Source organism: Lonchura striata, chromosome 7 (assembly GCF_050655825.1).
Source record: "Lonchura striata isolate lonStrDom1 chromosome 7, ASM5065582v1, whole genome shotgun sequence".
Lineage (NCBI taxonomy): Eukaryota > Metazoa > Chordata > Aves > Passeriformes > Estrildidae > Lonchura > Lonchura striata.
The window spans coordinates 18,134,656-18,154,864 of NC_140709.1; the positions used below are offsets into that span (position 1 = coordinate 18,134,656).

At 36.1% G+C, this 20,209-nt stretch overlaps 1 protein-coding gene across 5 annotated transcripts in view; it reads right to left on the minus strand.

Moving 5' to 3' along the window:
- Positions 1-3,035: 3,035 nt before the first annotated feature.
- The window catches only part of GRB14 (growth factor receptor bound protein 14), a 56,081-nt gene continuing 38,907 nt past the window's right edge, over positions 3,036-20,209 (minus strand). For 4 of the 5 annotated variants that reach the window (XM_021528607.4, XM_085584330.1, XM_085584331.1 and 1 more), the window contains 9 exons: positions 16,279-16,416; positions 15,132-15,242; positions 14,846-14,941; positions 14,199-14,279; positions 11,827-11,943; positions 11,616-11,673; positions 11,437-11,524; positions 7,707-7,800; positions 3,036-3,745 (listed from right to left, as the gene is read on the minus strand). In XM_021528607.4, the coding sequence (XP_021384282.4) occupies positions 3,599-3,745; positions 7,707-7,800; positions 11,437-11,524; positions 11,616-11,673; positions 11,827-11,943; positions 14,199-14,279; positions 14,846-14,941; positions 15,132-15,242; positions 16,279-16,416 (930 nt within the window). In that variant the 3' untranslated portion in view covers positions 3,036-3,598. Of the gene's footprint in view, positions 3,746-4,807; positions 4,945-7,706; positions 7,801-11,436; positions 11,525-11,615; positions 11,674-11,826; positions 11,944-14,198; positions 14,280-14,845; positions 14,942-15,131; positions 15,243-16,278; positions 16,417-20,209 lie in introns of all 5 variants that reach the window. The other variant, XR_014956529.1, reaches the window with a different exon arrangement.

Genomic DNA, 20,209 nt, shown 5'->3' on the forward strand with positions numbered 1-20,209 from the left:
GCTAAAGCTCTCCTTCAAAACATTTAGTTGGATGACTCGAAGACTCACTATATTTCAAAAAATTCAAGTGACTTAATAAGATTGTTAAGTAAAAACACTCAGAAGTTTAAAAATGTCACTTAATGCTGCCCCTGCAACCTTAATTCTGTCCATGTATGTATACACGTTATGAAACAGCAGTGAATTAACTTTTAATCTCCTTTGAGCCAAGAAGATTTTTAGATTGGAAACTAAGGCACAAAGGGCATGCCAACAAATACAATGCTGAGCTTTAGCACAATCTCTGCACTAGCTCACATCTCACAGAGCATACCCCTGCAGGGCTAATTACACCAGACAGCAAGGCTTGTGCACTTACACTGCTTTCGGTTCCTCTACATGGCAAGCTCACTTCTCTCTTCCTGGCAGTGCACTACACATAAACAGAGAAGCATAAAATTTTAAACCTGAAGAAAACATGAAGAGTTTTTCAAATACTTTGCTTCATATCTAGGTGTTTTGGCATCAAGTAAAGAAAGGTAAGAACGTATAATTTAAATATTAAAAAACCTTCTGCAAATAACACCAGTTTCTATTGTTTTGTTGTTTGTTGGTTTTTTGGGGGTTTTGCATTTCCTTAAAAAGCAGTCTATAAACATTCTGTGAGACAGATACAAAACTGTCCACATTTTGTAGAGAAGCAAATGTTGGAGACAGATAGACTGGCTTGCCCAAAATAGTACTGATTTCTTCCTGAGCTGTTAACAGCTCCTGATTAGCCAATTCTCTTTGTGAAGGTGGGCACCAAAGTGTAGTATTCCTAATTAGAAGTGACAATTAACACACTGAAATTCTGTCTAAATAGCAATGCCTACACCCCCGAAGAACTTTATGGTCAGACATATCCTGGCTGATCTCACAGAAATTCCTTGCTGTTTTGTTCTGACTGGTGGCAAGCAAGGATCTTGAAAGTCATCTATCAACCACTTGTACTATTTAGTGTATCTGGAAGAAGTCTGGGATATCAGAATATTTTACTTTTGATGGGTGGTGGGTTTTTTTTTTTTGGTTTTTGTTTTCATTTACACATTGAGACTACCTCCTTCATGTTTGTTTCTTGAGTAATATTTAAACAAGGAGGTAGCCTGTGAAGTCATTTAAACAGCAAACTAGATTTTATTAGTTTCACTGGTTTGTTTTTTTCTGGCATGTCACAAACAACAACAGAGTCCACAAAAGGTATACACATCATACAAAAGATCTTATGTATTCCCAGTAAAATTTCAGTTTAGATTTTAATTAAGAGAGCTGTCAAAATGCAGGAGGAAATGCCTTGCAATATAAGAAAGTTTTGAATACTTGACAGCTCAAATGTTCAAATCCCATGCTCATTAAGCAATACTTTATTTTACTTGGGGTTTTTTATTATTATTATTTTGGTTTTGCTTTGGTTTTTTTCGGTTTTTTTCAATTGTGATTTTTTTTTCACTTGTGAAACAGAACCTGTAAAAGCAGGCAAAGCTTCTTGATAGTTGATGTCTCTCCACCATGTGACATAATCCCTACATTCTTTTCTTTTCTCATAGGTCCCAAGGTGAGGTACTCACTCATTGAGCAGTTGGCTTCTCTGCCAAGCATGCATACATAAATACAAATAAAAATTACACCAAAGCTTTCACATGTCCAAGTGGAAATGGACTACAATAGACACAGACATTTGTCAAGAGATGATTATAAAAAGGGATGCAAAGAATGTTTCTCCTTATTCTATGCCAACATCTGAAATAAAACCACGTGAGAAGTAATCACATTATTCAACCAAACCAAAGAGGTTTTAATTAAAATTATTTTTTAAGTACAATTTGAAATTATGTTTGAGGTTTTAGAGTTAAATTTATTAGACTGTAAAGATTTTTACAAAGCTTTCCTAATGTAATGAGCTTAGGCACCACATATGTTGCATCTTTGGTACACATTAGGAAGAGTTGCTTTTTTAATGAGCTTTAAAAACTGCATTTGCATACCAGAGGAAAAGGTCAGTGATGTGTGGATCAAGTCGGTAAATTAAGTATCACAGTATTATGTTATTATGCTTGCCTTCCAGAGACACACAATAACAAAACCACAGGCTACAGTTACCACACTGTTCTAATGCTCCCATGCCCATGACCCTGTCAGCTGCCACATCCCGCACGCTGCGCCTCGGGGCCACCGGCTCCATCTCCCACCCAGGCCTCTCTACCTTCTCCCACCTCCTCCTGCAGCACAGCAGCTGCTACGCCCGGCAGCCACGGGCCTCAAGCAAGCACAGGAAGGGGGAGCTGGATTCAGTGTGACAGCCCATCTTCAAACACTGCTTTTACTCCAGCCTTTACCCCTCATAAAGATACCCAGGACAGTGTCCTGAATCCCCACAACAAGATCAAATCTCTTGGACAGCAAAGCATCAGGATAGGGATGCCTCCTTCCCAGGTCCCCATTCCACTCGAGTTTTTGTCCAAGGATACAGCAGAAACACAAATACCAAAATTAGTTCTAATGCTGTGGTTCAAAATTTGACTTAGTCTGCCGGTACAGTTCCTTTTAGCTGGAATGTTAAATACTTGGTAATCTGTAAAGATTGTTTACTGGTAGCTAAATTGACATTTTTATTTTATAATAAATAATAAAATAATCTAGGAACTGACTACAAATACACTTTCCTGAGGTTTTCAGCAAAGTCCACTGGATTTACCTTTATTTGTAAGTATTGTAAATTATTGATAATTTACAACTATTATAACATTCCTTTTATTTTTAAGGGCAATTGAAATTGATTCCTTCCTCAACTGTGCAAAGATCCACAGTACTTAACAGGTCTTTCTGCCTCTCTGTGTCAGAGATAATAGGTATACACTAAACCACATTATGCACTCCATAATAATTATGCACGTTTATACATTTCACAGCCAAGTAAGTGACAGTCCAGCTCTGTATGAAGATGTAGATTTAGTCATTAGATCAGAGAAAAAAATCCTTTAAAATACTACAACAAGAATAGCACAACTCAATACAACTGAGCAGTTATAAGTGGTTTTAATGATTTTTCATTTTTTGGATATGATAATCCTCAAAGCAGCATTCAAAAATATAGTGCAAAATATTTATTTATTTTATTTACAAATAAAATGTGCAGTTCAGCTTCTGATCCTTGCCACAGTAAATGTTATTTTTTTTATGTGATGAACAGAAATTATGAGAAACATTTATAGAGAAAAAAGTTAATTTTAAACCTTAGAACAAAGATCTTCCTTCATTTATATTTTTGCAGGAGTTACACAATATTCTTCAAAACTGTTTTCAGTTGAAAAGAAAACCCAGAAAGTCCAAGACAACACTAAAGAATTACATAGGAAAGAATGGCTTTTCAAAACTGTAAAGTTAATTTTGCTGTGACAATCACAAAGCAAAGTTCTTATCTACATAGAATATAATTATTTTTTTTTCAGCTTAAACATAGAATCTTTACAATGTAATGGGTTACCCCCCAAACACACCCTTTTTGCTATACAAATTGCCTTTGGGGGAAAAAGTATACTAGTATCTTCCTTTCCCTCTGATGAAACAACAAATGCTTTGGTTATAGAGCAATCCGTGCACAATAGTGTTTTAACTTGCAAGGCAGTACTCCTTTATTAAGTTGGTAGAATTCCACTAGCTGGATGAGATCAGTAAATCTGGTATGACCATCATCAAGGGTATAGAACAGCTTCCCATCATCTTCCAACTGTAAAAATGGAAAAACAAGATTCAATAAAATCCTCTCTTGATACTTTTTTTTTTTTTCTGACTGGAATACTTGTTTGAGAAGTGCTCTTACAGACCAACATATTCATAACCTTACAACTACTACTGAGAGCAGAAAAAATACAGCGATCATTTACACATCATTAAAATCAAAGAAAAGATTTTAAGATTAAAAAAAAAGACCAGTAGGAAAACAATGTATTATTTGAGTTCAAGTACACACCTAAAAGGAAAGAACAGTTAAATAAGTTAAATAAGTATAGGAATACTCCTTCTGCACTAACAATACTACTTCATGCCTTTGCTTTGGAATGATAGCTGAGGTTAATACCAACCCCAAGTTCTTACAGAGCAACATGAAGTAACTAAGTTTGAAGTTACTCATAGATAGATAGATTTAAACCTTTCCTCCACTTACTTGCATGATTTTCTATCACTTTTATAAGATGTGATGAGGCTACATATCAGTGCAGTGCAGCGCAGTGCAGTGCAGTGGTGTGCTGGGTAGCATTAGCTACACAAGACACTGCCCAGCACAAGAGTGACGTGCTTGCTCTAGTAGCTCTTTGTTGTAGGAGGAAGAATTGCTGCAGCTCCAAATATGTATTAGGACAGATACAGAGGAGAAAGAAGAAACTTCAACAGATACCTTGAAAGAGTCCTTTTAACTTTTAGATGCCTAAAAATTTGCAATCACTATGTCCCTCTCATAAGTTACTGAATGTTACCTCTTGCACAATTTGCATTGCACTGCTGACCATATAATTTCTTGATTTAGTTCCTCTACTGCTGAGATGTCTAGTATCTAGAGGATTAGTGAAGAAGTGACTAATTTGTTTTCATGTAAAAAGAGGGTGAAAAAATCTATTCAAACTATCTTTTAAAAGAAAAGGGAAAAAATATACTTTACAAGATTGAAAGAGTAGTGAATAAAGGATCCCGAAGTAGGTCTAGCATGAAGCAGCAGATGGTGTGCTAGGGAAAGATGCAACTACCCTACTTGAATACAGGGGAAGGGAGAAGATATAATTTGCTGTCTTACCTGTAATTAAGAAGTTTTATCTGAAGCAGCTGTTGAACTGCTTATGACTCCTGGTTATTCTACCCCTTTCTACCATGACTGGAAGTAGTTTGTAATTTCTTTATTCTCAGACTTTGGTCAAACCAGGTCAAACTCCCCTAGTTAAAGAATTACCAATGTGAGAATGTGTGAACTCCTGTGCTCCAGCCAAAAACCTGAAAATGGATTATCATTCATTGGACTTCCTTTATACATGCAATTTTCCTGCCAACACACTGCAGGCAAGGAGAGTTAACAATTCAAATGTCTGTTATCCTCCTAACAAGTTAATTCCAAACCTTGAAATGAATACCAGACAGATTGCTAATTCTAAAGCTATCAATATTTTGCAAAGTAAAAACTCATATCAAAATTCTGTTGCTCAAGAACCTAGCATCTTCTGCAAGCTAAGAAGGCTGTTATGAGAAAACGGTTATTAGCAAAAGACAGTCCCAGAACTGTGTATCAATTCTTCATCTTTCATATCAATGAAATTTCAGGATAGAATCCATTGAAGTGAACTTGCATCAGCTCAAAGTGTAAAGGCTGAAAAATACCTTTAAACTAAAAAGCTCCCCAATTTTCAAAGTACAGGATCCCAAATGTATCCCAAAGCTTTCCTTCTGAACTTTTTACAATCAATTCTCAACTACCCACCTGCAATACCTGTTGCACAGGTTGCCAATGTTAACACAAGGCACCTGTTTACATGGGTGAGGCATGAACTAGCAGACTGCAAACCCTATCTAAAAAGAGACATTTTTAAGTGCAGCATAACCTGAAGCAACCTAAAATACAAGAGAAAAATAACTCATTTAGAGATTGAGTAGTTTTTACCTTTTAAAAAGGCTATGTAAATTACATTTAGTAAGAAAGTTTGCTGTTATAATGGCTGGATACAGGTAAGAGTTTAGAACAGTAGAATTTGCAATTCAAAGAGGTAACCTTGATCTTCAACTAATAAGCTATGAATTTACTACAGTAATACAAAATGCCTTGTTTCTTAGAAAATGATCACTTCATTTAGATTAGCAGCAACTGGAACCAAAACCCTTCCTCCCTTAAAGAATAATTTTTGAAAATATTTTAAGCACCGTTCTAGTAAAAACAGATCACGTTTATGTCAGGGTATTGAGAATGAAATTAGGGTACTGAATGCAACCAGAAACTGACAGAAAGGAACTGAAAGATGCCAATATTTGGGGGACAACAGCTTCCATGCTGACATATTCTCTCTGGATTAAGCTGTTCTCATCACGATTTATTTTTTTCAGTCTACTATCATAGGAGAAATGGCTTTACTTAAAAAACAATTCAAAAACATTTCCTTCAAGTAAGTTTTGCAATGAAGTGATAAAGGTCTTCTCGATGATGGGAAATGTGACCCAAGTGTGCAGACAACTATATCAAAACTAAGAATTCCTGGTTCCACCAAAGATCCCACAACAGGAGAGCAAGGTTTTAGAACATTCTTATGAAGGGATGAACATAATCATCCATCTCAGAGGAAACTGAAGATAACTGCAGCATCCTGCTACACCTACACTTAGAGAAGTGAGGGTCTGTTTTCTGATACAGAAAGGGGTCTCTTAAATTTGAGAGTTAAAGGACATCCCAATAAACTAGAATCATACACTCTTTGTATGGGGTTTAGAAGGTTTTCTAAACCACACAATTATATCAAAGTAAATACTGCAAGAGTCATTGGATACACAGAGATCGTACACCCAGGATTCTTATCAAGGATTATATATTGATGATCCCATGGTATCCAGTGCATAATTATCATTTTTGGATTAATTAATCCTCCATATTCTTACATAAACACAACAAAATCCTGGACAATTCTTATAGCTAAACTGATCATCTTCTTTCCTCCTCTCAAATAATGCTTCAGTTTTATCCTACATGAACTTTTTTTCAGTAGAGGATATCAGCTACAAGCCCTAGGTAAGGCATACATAAATTTGGTGAATGATCAAAGAGAATCAACAGACGAAGACAAAAAAAAATAGTGCCACTTGACTAATTTATACTGAGCAACAGCAGAATCTGCTAGAAAATCAGCAGGAAGATACATGGAGGCTAAAGTATTATGTGATCTAGAAGAAAGGTTCTTGTAAAGAGAGATAAAAAAGCTCTGGGTCTGCTCTGTTATGTCAAGCATCTGTAGCCAAAACACAAAATGCTCAAGTACTTATCAACTCAGAGATGCAGCATGTAAAGGAATCCACATAAACCACAAGCAATGGGGATGGCTAACAATTCTGACAGGATAACTGGACACTATGTTCAATGAAAACTAACAGAAATATTATTTCAGCTTAGTAACTTCCAGCTTACCTATAAAGTAGCTTGACTAGATAATGACTTTTTTTTTTTTTTTTCCCTGAAGAAGACCTGTATATGAATATACCACAGTAACAAGAGAGGTCAACAAAATATGTCTGACTACAAATATTGAACCTATCCTTAACAGAAGGCTCAGTGAGATATGGACACACAGTGGAGGCAGTCCAAAACAGACAACTTAGAAATTGTGTACATACTGAAAAGTAAAAGGAAACATGAACTCTATTAATACATTATTTTCATGCCATCAGGGTTGCTTCTATTCCAGCTGAAAGAGATTTGTTTAGTTTTTCAAGAGATTTTTTAGGATTTCATAATACTAGCCAAGCTTTAGAACAAATCAGACAGCAAAGCTCAAAAATGTTCAACTCTACTAAAGAATGCTAATTATATTTAGTGGTACAGGTATGATTGTTTACATCTCCCATAAAACAACAAAAGAAGAAAAAAAATCCATCCATATTCTACCAGAGTTATTAATTTTTTTGGTTTTACAGTTCCATATATAAACTGAAAAAAACTTACTTACTGGTAAAATTTGAAAATGTTTTATTTTTAATCCATGACTCAGTGACAATACAAATGTTTTGGGATTACTTTGGCTATCACGTACCAGGAATACCCTAAAAGAGATCAAAAAATTTCAAAGTAAGAACATTTGAAATTCTTTTATAAACATCCAGTTAAAACTGTTCTAAATTCATTACAGCAAGTATTAGTGAAAAGCATAAATAATATCAATTATGTAAGTTAGGTTTTTAATCAGTATTTCTTTGCAAATGTGTCACTGGGAATACTTTCTCTTAAGTTCTTCTTCACCTTGTCTATTATGTGAAAAACATGCATTCTCAGAATAAATGACACTGTAGGCGTTAGTTTTTACACTGCATAGAATTACAATACATTTCTTCAGACAGAAAAGCACCCTCAAAGTTTGTGCTTTGAAGGAAATTTTTCTTTGGACTCTGACTAGAGAAAACTTGAATTTTCTAAATCACAAGCATTATAAGTAAAATTCAAAAGGTAGTTCAAGAGTAATTTTACAGAAAAGGTAATGCAAGGCACACCAGAATGTTTTTCACATCTGGCCAATCCTCATAAATGCACTCTCATTTCTGCACAGCAGAAAAATTCCTAAAAAGACAGAGCTACACTCTGCTTGCTTTATGGAATGATCATTACACTCTGAATGGCCAACAGTACCACTGCAACTAAAATTCACTGATAACTTATTCCAACCAGAACATAGACAAACTCAACTTTGCCATAGTCCTGGTAGAATCATTTGGTAAAAACGAAGGATGATTACCAGCATGAGACAGTTTTAATTGAATCACCTGGTTTGGAATATTGACAGAGAACAGTTTGGAAGACAGGGAAGAGCCTGATAGCTTTGGAGTGGACAGTCTGAATTGCTTGTATGTGCAGGTCTGGAATAGATATAGCTGACCAATGTACCAAAGAAGGAAAAGGAGAGACAGCCACTGGCAAGCATGCTTCTCTTTCAGGACAGAAAAGAAATGGGCAAAATGGACTTGCAGGTTTCAATCAAGCAAGACTAGTGACCACCTAATCCCAAAGTTTGGCAGTGCATTTTCACTGACTTCCAGCCTGGATTCAAAGTGCTAATTTAATTCTCAACGTTTTTAAGCGTTCTATTATACACAGTACGAAAATTCCTGGAATCACTACATGTGGAGTCCATACTCATCACCATTTCTGTGCAAACGCCTGTGCAGCCCAGCCCACAGCCCCTTTAGCAGCGCAGCCAGGACAGCGCAGGCTCGGCTCAGCCCGGCTCTGCCCGGCTCTCTCGGCTCAGCTCGGCTCAGCCCAGCTCGCTCGGCTCAGCCCGGCTCGCTCGGCTCAGCCCGGCTCAGCCTGGCTCAGCCCGGCTCGCTCGGCTCAGCTCGGCTCGCTCGGCTCAGCTCGGCTCAGCCCGGCTCGCTCGGCTCAGCCCGGCTCAACTCGGCTCAGCTCGGCTCAGCCCGGCTCGCTCCCACCACCTAGCGGGCTCCCACCCGCGGGAGCGCAGCTCCGCTCTCGGCAGCACCTCGGATCCTGTGCACCACTTCCATATTTTATATCTTTGTCATCAATGACTGGCACTTCATTTTATTCAGCGAAATGACACTGTAGGAATGTGCCACTTTGCAGAGAACCAAAATGGGTTCGCTACACCCAGCTACTAGGATCCACGTTAAATGATACACAATGTAATCACTTTCATTGGTTCTCATTCATCAGTTCTTTTAAAGTACATTTTCTTACTTCTTTCCTTGTTTTATCACATATATAAAGAACATTTCTTCCCTTCTGATAAAAAGATCATTATTTTCTAACATAAGCACAATAGACCTACTTTAGTTGTCAAATAACTTTTATTATGAAGAAAGGGCTGTAGTTCACAGAATCTCAGAAATGTTAGCTGGAAAGAGCTTTTTAGACATTATGGATGACCTCAGCCAACTTCTCCCTCATGAACTTCTCTGAACGATGAACTGGTCTTTCCATGGGCCTTTTGGTAATGCTCTTATCCCTTGCATCAACTGGATGCTGATCAGTTTGCAATCCCAGCAACCATTTATCACTGAAAAGTCTTCAAATATACTTTAGGGAGTAAAATACAAAATCTACAATATAACCACGTGAACCTTTGCAAGAAAATTGATTTAACACCAGATCCGAACACTTTCTTCTTTCATAACATGCCTTAAGATTGTTGCTGTCCCTAATTTTGTTATTGGATTATCCAAATACTAAATCTACTGCAGTTAGTTTATGTAACTGCTTCTTTATCTTCTAAAAGCCATCATGGAAAAAATATTTGTTGGTACATACGGTATTACAGAGCCCAACTCCCTTGTCATATATGCATGAGAACTCCTTGCTTGGGATCACCTTACGGATTATTTTCTCTGCCCTCACTCCCAGAAACTAAAGTCTTATTTTTCCCATTAAAAATTGATATATTTCTGGTGATAATTCATGCTTTTGGCTCATCAAAATGATGTCACATGAAGTCATGTGTTTATTACTTCACTGTAACTCCTGAATATGTATCTAAAAGCATATGAGCACTCCTACTACCAGTGTTCTAATTAATTCTACATAGTCCACACAAAAGTATCATCCTCCTCAAAATCCCACTGCACAGCTATGAATGGCTCCAAGAATATAACAGAATCAACACTGTACTAAACCAATGCTAGCAAGGTATTCACTATGTCATTTCAGTGTGTCTGTAAGAAATACACTGGAAGATGCATCAGGCCTAGACTGACATCCTGTTCAGGGATACATGTTGGATTCATCCCCATATCCTGTCCCACTCGTCTAACAAATCCAAAAATAAATGCAGAGCACCATCTTCAAGACGATAAGCCAAGCTTAAAAACAAGACCCCATAAATTAAAAAAAAAAAAAAAAGTGGAAGTCCAATTAACCATCCCTGTGCTGGGTTTGTCTCTCTTTCCTTCCCTTCACTTTTTTTTTTCCTGAAGTCCTTTCTATAGATGTAGAAAAAATATTACAACATACTTAATCTAAAACTGAAGGAATTTAATCAGCAATCTTATGATGCAGGTACCTAACTGGAAACAGACTCAGAGAAACTGGGATTTTTTAAATGGAATTACTCACTGAATGAAGGAGGCCCAAGTTTACATGTAATACAGAACTAAGGATATAATTGCAGGAATGGAAAGCAGGAGGATGTGAACATAAAATACCTACTTGCTTTGTCATTTTTAAAATTAATATTTAAAAGAAATATTTTTAAAAATTAAAGTCTTATCCTAATATTTATTGTTTATTAAAGTATGACAAAATTTTTAGTCAATTCATGAGGAAAAAAAGCATACTTTTGTTTCAATGTCTGTCCCAGCACAGTTCATCTCAGAGTAATGTTTTCAGGCTTTCTTTCACTCTTTCATCACTAATAGAGACACAAAAGACTGGTGCCAAGGCCGACAGCTCCAGAGAATCCTGTGCAAAGACACAGCCCTAGTGCTTGGCTTGGAATGGACATCAGTAATCGCTCAGTGACAGAATCGAAGTCTTAGATCACCATTTCATGGTTTCCAAATGATATAAAACAGGAACCAACTGATCCCCAGATAGTTATATATAAAAGAACTTTTACTGCTATAGGCAAGTGCAAACTCCTTGCTCCACCTCCTCCCAGTAAGAGGCACAATAAAATAGGAGTTGTTGGCTAGAAACATGTTTCAGAGAAGTTATGTAAAGAATTAACTTACCCATCTGCAAGTCCATGCTGCAAAATAAGTCTCTGAGCCTCTTCTCTAGAGATTTTATGATGAAACCATGACTGAGATCTGTGTATAGCTGTAGAAAAAAAATCAGTGAAAAAACATTTTCCCTTTATTGAAAGAACCAGTTATTGCATTTCTCTGGCAAGGAATTAACTCACACATACCCATGTTAGACATGGCAATAGGACTACCATGTGAGTTGAGTCGGAGACACCCTCTCCTCTGTATGAGAGAGAAGCAAAAATGTGACTTCAAAACTCTTTTGTTAAAAAACGCCAAACCGAGAAACAAAAAAAAAAAAAAAAAAAAAAACAAAAAAAAAAATCAAACCAGAAAATACTATTCACTATTCTGATAAATCAAAGGTATTTATACCCGCCATGCTAATCCTTCTTCAACTGCAACTGAAAGGGCTTCTGTGGGATTTTCTATAATTCTGCTTCTGTGTCCTGAGAAATCCATGGCTACTAAAGAATTTTCTGAAATGCTTCTCTGCAACAAAGAAAAATAAATTTAGTTTGCTCACTTTTTACAAGATTCATCATTTAAAAGCGAGCTTCTGAGAAAACATTATGTTTTATAAGTGATATTTCAAGTATTGGCAGTGTTTCTCATCAAAGCCAAACCCATTTTACCCTAGGGAGCATTTATAATTCCAGCGTGCTGCTGCAAAGCTCAATTTTACAGTCTGACAGGACAGACCATCTTTTTGCATTACTGCAATGGATGACAAATACATCACTTTACCATAAACTCTATTTATATTTTTAACTATAACTAGCCCTTTCCATGTCAAAACAAGTCAGGAAACTGTTATTAAGATGCCCAAGTAACAGGAAAAAAAGGTAAAATACAAAATTATTATCATAATTATCCAATTAAAAATATTCAAAATATTTCATTAGAAATATGTCAGATTTATATATGTTTTCTATATAAATTTCCACTCAGTTTACTACATTTAAGCATTGAAAACAGCAATTTCTATGGAGTATAACTTCTATTTTAATACATCCTTTCTAACTCTAAGTACAGACTCAATAACTGCAGCATCTGTTACAAAAAAATGCTTGTTTTTTTCTCTCAGTGAAGATCAATTTTGTAACAACTGAATAAGAACATTGAGGTTTGACAAAACAGTCCTAAAAATCACCAAAATGTTTCTCAGAAACCAAGGTTTACAAGATCAGGTTTTGTAAGAATTGTAATGGCTCAAATGTTAGCAGGCATTGGAATATCAAATAAATAAAAGAGCATTCTAGTACTCAGCAAGTTAAAGCAACATCTGGACACAAGAGACCCAGATTTCTTGTAGAGTTAGCAAAGCTTCCCAGTCCAAAACCAGAGCAGCTCTGGTTTTCTGGGTTTTTGTTTTTTTTTTTTTTGGTGGTGGGGGGGGGTTTGGGTTGGTTTTTTTTGTTTTTGTTTTTTTGCTTAGTTACAAGCATGAATATAAATAAAAATGGAAGATGACAATTCTGTAGTTCACTGTAATTCTTGACACTGTAGACTAAGGTCTGAGTAACTGTAACCTGTAAAGAACTTTGCAAAAGTAAAAAAATAAAGGCAAATTAAGAGAAAATGTTTGCCTCTAGCAGGGTGGAGGGAACTCTTTATAGCTGACATGGCTGAGAAATTAAGGAATGTGAAATGTGGAAGTGGCTTCCTTATGAAGTACGTTCATTAGCGTGTGCACTTAATCCACGATTATTCAATTTGCTGTTTTATTCATGAATTGTACACGAGTAGAAAAACAGTGCCATTGTTTGCAGTGGGTAGAGATTCTGCCTGTTAGAAGCTATGGGAACAAAAATGCACACAACAGTGAAAGAGGAGAGAATCAGTAGTGGCTCCTTGATCCACCATAAGAGCAGCAGCTGGCTATTGCAGTAGCTTCACATAACACAAACTAAGGCACAGACAGCGTATTAAGCACATGCTTAATAAGTCATGCTTATTAGCACTGAAAACTACTTTTGTGAATACCTGTGATAGCAAATGCATTTTTCAGGCATTTTATCAACAAGAACTAAAATAAAAGCTAAAAAAAATTCACAATAAAATCATTGTCACAGATCTTGGCAATAAGTAATTTTATCCAATTTAGCCAAAACCACAAAAGGGATATAAATCATCCATGAAAAAGTCTGAAATCAAATGACTCATAAAGAGCTGGGATAACGTAAGATATTAAGAAACTGACAACCTCATCCAATCCCAACTCCCCAACTGAGAAAATGGACATGGTAGCTAGTATAGGCTGTTTTTTCTCCAAAACAGGGCAGACCATCTGCCAAATTTGGTTTTCCCACGGAGTACAGTGAGTATTATACCAGTTCAAATTCATCTCAAGTACTTAATATTTTATATTTTTTAAAAAAATTAAAAGAGGAAGCATACAGAAAAAGATTTGTTACAACCTTTTTCAGCAGCATGTGTAACCTTAAACACTTCGCTTCTCTTTTAATGCATTGTTTTCAAAATCTTTCCATTCAACAGTAATAAGCCAGCAAGCTCCCAAAATACTGAAGATTTTACAAAGATAAAGCTTTTTAACTCATTTATTCTAAGTCAGGAAATTAATTAATTAGCTCTCTAGTCAACCCTGGTACCCTAAATATTTTGGCAAGCATTGGCACATGCAAGGTTTTGAAGGAGCAGGTCAGTAGTGTAAATGACACAAGTTACTTGAAAAGAGCACAATGGGAGAAACATGTATTTATGCATGGAGCTACTGTGGGACATACCATAGGTGTTATATTCAAAGGGCTGCAGCCACTTCTACCTTGATATGGTTGCATGTAATTCTGATACAGCTGCATCCCATACTAAAACCAGAAAATAACATGGTTAGCATTTTAAATTATAAATCTAAGCCAAGTACGTTTTTTTTCCAGATGAAAAAGATAGCACACACTTTTTTTTTACCATTAAAAACCAGAGACAAAAGCTGTTAGGCTAAGGAAATGTACATCATCATTGTTGCTGCTGCCTTTATAAGTGTATACTTTGCATTAAATAGCACCCAATTAATACACTACCTGGCCTGTTCCTATTTTGTCACAAACAGTCATATTTTATAAACATTTAAGTTCCCTTTTGTATTCTTGCGGCTTTGTTCAACATTACTAAACAATCTCACTGAATTCAACATTGTTACACAGAAGTATATGCTTAATGTTAAATTATTTCAGGACTGAGGCATCATTCTGTCCCTTACAATGATTCCAGGATTTGGTCTCTCTCTTCTTATTGGAATTGAAAAGAATTTCAAAGTACAAAATGGCTACTGCTATTGCATAGGAACCTAAAATGATGTTAACTCTCTACTCACAGCATCAAGATATCACATAGCACACTTAAGCAAGAAGTTAACTCCACACAGAAAAATTACCTTGAGTAACCTAATTGCTGTCATCCAACAGGTCCTACTTTGTTCATCATCTGCACACAGTTGTTTCAGGTCTCTGGTTCCTCCTGATTTGTTAGGCTAGAAGGCCACAGCACATTTTTTTAGCATAAAAGCATATCTTGAAGATAATACCTGTTGAAATAAAAGCCACTAATTCTCCTATTTTATAATAGACAGCTGAATATTGCTTACAAAAGCCTTAAAGAAAGTTAAGCTTACCTAAAAACTGTGGCTCGCTTTAATATGTATCAGAATAATAAGCTTGTACCTTAAAGCAGAATCCATAATTTGTTGGTGCTCCAGAAATCTTTTTGCCTGTTAAAGACATGTACATATCACTATTGCTGAATTCACAGAAAAACTGCAGATGCCTTGGCTCCTAAAAAGAAAAGTAATGTAATACAGTTAGACTACTTTTAGCCAGCCTCTCCAGATAAGAAACTTGGAAGAATACAGTAGCTATCCTCTTCCAAAATACAGTCTTATAAACTGCAATTTTTAACCATGACATCATGAAATCTAAAAAGAGGAAACTCAATATTCATTTCATAATGCAGTGGAAAAAGAAATCAAATCAGTTAGAGTTTATTCTTCCAGAGGGGAAAAACAACCCAGACTACAAGTTATATAATTTCTGAGAAAACTTTCCTAGATTCAAGCAATAATGAAATTAGAGTAGGAGGCAAGTTTTGAGAGCAGTATGCATTTCAAACATCAAAACAAAATAAACCTTCATAAACAGAAAAACCACATACTGTTATATTGCTCAGTATCATTTCTAATCATTATCTCTACCCACTAAGTTAATTATATCAAGGAAGCAAACAAAATAAATTTGCCAAAGGATACAAACTAGCTCAATAAAAACTTTGGCAGGTAATTACAGAAAATCCAAAACATGAATAAACATTGGTTTGAGTAGTTTATGTAAAAGGTTTCTCAACTCCAATGTTTTATATGATAAGGCTTAAAGTACCACTATCAAAAATTGATGTAAAATGAAAAACTGTCCAGTGACAAATTTTGAGAATTCCCAAAGTTATCCTGTAAAAATTATTTTATATCATTAAGTACTATATCAATTTTTCAGAACATCTACTTATACTTCAGAAATTTAACTAGAATTTGAAAATTCATTTTAACAGGGTACTGTTATGAGAAATATCAACCAGAATGAAGCAAATTTATCAGGGAAAAAGAAACCAGAGTTTCTAAGACAAGACCTTCCCAGTTTTTTATCTTCATAACTCTCTAGATTATCTATAATAACTAGAATTATTTTTTCTTTTTTATCACTATCAGTTTAATTATTTCATTATAAATTTTGGTTATTATTATTACAATAAATGATAAATACATACATATGTGCTCTGACTTCACAGTTCTTGCTCTCTGGCTTTTTTTTTCTCCCTTACCTTAGATGTACCTTTAGTAGAAAAATAAAGGCCAGATCTTCTCAAAAGAAAGTACAATTTTTTCCATGATTTTTTCCCCTGCTCCTTTGCATACAAATAACCATGAATCTCAGGATACGTGCTGGAGCTAAGGAACATCTGAAAGAAATTATCAGACATGCATTTTTCTTTTCCTCTGAAACCAGCTTTATATTTTAATAACATACTCAGGGCTAAGGGGAATAACTCCTAAATACACTATCACACCACAGTAATTCAGTTATGATCACATCTAATCCCATCATCAGCACCTCTCATTTAAGGCATGTAGGAATGTTACATAACTCCAAGGTATGCTAAGCAAGTTACATATTTATATGGAACCATATGGTTTGAAATGAGAGCATTACTTCTGCAATATGTGAACTTCTGCAACTAAACCAGTGTAAGAAGTACTGATGCGATGCCTCAGACCCTATTTATATAAAACTGCTAATCAGTGCTAACATCAGAAAAAAAAAAATTACGTCCCTACCCTCACCCACCATGTTACAAACCAGAGAAATTAACTGACCTGAGTTAAAATTAATTCAGCAAACCACAAAATCTGAATTACAAAACCATGCAGGTCAGGCAGATATTAGATTTTCAAAAGGAGGGAAAGGTGCTTAAGGAGGAGCTTTAGTTGAACCAAAACCAGAGAGGTCAGTCCCCAAGACAGCTCCTGCCTCTACTCAGGATATTCAGTGACTTCTCTTCAGCCATTTCATCAGACATTGTCAGAGTGCAACACAGCTCTTATCTTGCTGAGGTTTTGACAGCTGTACTCAGTCTTGCTGCAAAAGTACCCACTAAAAGTGAGCAACCATGTTAACTTTACCCTAATTCCATGTAAGACATTAATTTTTATCACTCTTCTTCCAATAACACTACTCAGAACTATGACTCTAAACATATTAACCCAGAATTCTTCTATTTCCATATATGCCACAGAATATGTTATTACTGAGCTCTTCAAGGAACCTTGCCCCAGGGTCTGTGGTATCATAAATTCTGTCAAGGCTCATATAGAGGTATGGCACAAAGGATTTTCTGGTCAATATCTGCAGTTTTCATTGCTGAATTTTCCTCCTCCACACTTCTATTTCCAGAAAATCTTATTTGAGGAGTGAAACAACAGATTACAAGGCAAGAGATGGACTGGCCAGTACTGGACTCCAGCAGAATGAAAATGTGAATGTTATTTTGGAAGCACACCATGTCCTCTGGCCACTAAATAATACAGTCCAACCAAGATATACAAGGTTTCTTTAACTTTGATTGTTTTGCTGCCTTGCAGTGAGATGCATGAGTACCAGCTGCAGACCAACCTGAGCTGGTGTGAATGCAGTAACACAAGCAGGGCTCCACTGGCCAGGGCAGTGCCCCAGCCCACCACCAGGACTGCATTATGAACAGCTTCACAGCTGTTCACCTGAACAGTTCAATTACAGTAAGCCCAGGTACATCTATCTACACGTGCTGCTGGCACACAGCTGAGTGCAAATGCAGTTTAAGCTATTTTAGCCATACTGAAGCAGATGGGTAGGGCTTGGTGCATGTTCCAGCTGTTCGTCTTCCCTTTTGCCATGTACTAACAGGTACACTGGTGGGAAATACGCAGGCTGAACTGAAGAAGTATAAAATCCATAAACAAAGTCAAATTAAAGCCTTAAGAAAATTTAAACAAGCCAATGTATGCAAAAACAAAAGAGCATCTTTTTAGGCTTTAATGTCTCTGTTAAAACTAAAAGGAGCAGTTGGCTTCCTGCCTGCACAAGTGTCTTCCCCAGGATTTCTGCCATAAGAGCTTCAAACCAGAAATGTTGTCATGAAAAACACTTCTCTTACTCAGCAGACCAAAGTGGAAGAGCAATACAATGCTAAGCTTCAACAGTCACTGTTGTACCCATGCTATCAATTAAAATAAAGTAGCAGTAATGCTAGGAAAAAGGCAATCTTAAATCCATCTTTTCCTTTCTAAGGAAAGACAGCTGAGGACTATGTGAGAAAATAGAACATGAACAAGCTGTAGTCAAAACCATTAACTGTCAGAAAGATGAGCAGTAAAAATATTTCAGAGTGAGAACTGAATGTCTGTAATAAATGCCAAAAATGAATTATAGTAGGAAAGAAAATTTCCTTGGGTTTTTTTTTGTTTCAGGTTGATTTTTGTTGGGGATTTTTTATTGCCCTTTGTTTTGTTGTTTTGGATTTTTTTAATGGAGGTACATATAAGTTTGTTATAGGAGAGAATGGATCCCTGTTTATGCAGATAAAAATAAGAAAAATCCTTAGTACTTGAAGAAGAGAGAAGAGCTAAATGATACTATACTGGATACAGGGACTACTGGTCACACAATATGCATAAATAAACTTGCACCCTCTTCTCCACACAGTGAAATATATCCTCTGATAAGCAGAGTGGTGTCAAATGCCACCATGTCCTTCAGATACTGATATAGACAGCACTAAGGAGTTGAAACATGCAGTGTTTCAGGGAGTTAAAGAAGCCATCATCATACTGGACTTTGAATTATATTGAATTTGATGACTGATTTCTTCAAAGATGTGATGACAGCCAGCCATGTTCCAGACCAGCATTACTGGGAATGAGCTGGAGTTTTACCCTGAATCTGCTGAAGAATTTTGGGAGCACCAAGTAATTCTAGTGAAGAATTGATTCTGAATCTCAATATTGTCCCCTATAGACTTCAATCCACCTGAAAGGTTTAGACTGGGAAGCAAATAAACTTCCTAGAGTGGAAGACAGAATAAGGCAATGGGGAGATTAAAACAACATCCAGGAGACTGGCAAGAGACTGAAATTTAGTGCAGGTCTGTTTCAGCCTGAAGCCTGGAATGGCAGTCATGTGAGAAACTGGTTAGGGAAAGAGGGACTTGCTACAGCACAGAGATTAAAGAAATGAAAGCCTGGCTCTTAATATTGATCTTAAAATTGTCATACTATATTCATTTTGGACATATTTTAAAACATCAAATTTGCAAAAATAGCCTAAAGCAAGTTCCAAATGGCCCAGACTGCCTACCAGCACACATGCACATACAGCACTGTGTCTCGGAGCTGCCGTACCCTGACACACCCCTTCTGTAGGCTAAAGGTTTTTATGGCAGCAATACACAGACATTCAGTATACCCCAGACCTAGTGCTTTTACTTAGCACATGCTAAATGGATAGGAGACTCATGAACTTCTCTTTTGTCTTTGTGGCTCTGTTCTACAAAGATGCTCTGATTCAAAATTATCAGCCAAAATACTCACTCTTCCACTTTCAAAGAGAGTTAAGAAAAAACAGACCTTGAAAACATTTTACTTGCTTACATCTCATTCCACAAAAGGATGTCAAAGTATCAGAAGTGATTTTTTAATCACTTGTAAGCATTGAATTGTCAAACTAATGTCTCTTTTGATACTTAACCAAGCACATCACAAATAATAATGCAGCCCATTAACTTGTCTTAATGAAAGTTTCCAAGGAAATAGTGACTCACTGTAAACAATTTACCCAACAGCTTCTGCTGAAATGTGCACAATGGCTGCACAATCCACCAAGGTATTCTCTACTTTGTGCCTATTAAAGTTTTATTTGTTGAAATACAATTAAGCATACAATGCAACCAAAATAGCAACAGAGGAAAGTTTGCAACATGTTTTTCAAGCTACCAAAATGGCACATAACTACATATATATTTAGAATGATTCTTAAACTTACGTACCAGCTTTGAACATATTATAGATCTCATAATATAGGCTTAAAGAAGTTCTGCGCAAGAATATATGGCAAACAGTTCTCTTATAAAAGTCTTCATTATTTTTTGGACTACCAAATTACATTTGTGAGGAAAAATACAAAATTCTATTAACATAAGGGACATAATTTTCTAAATTAAA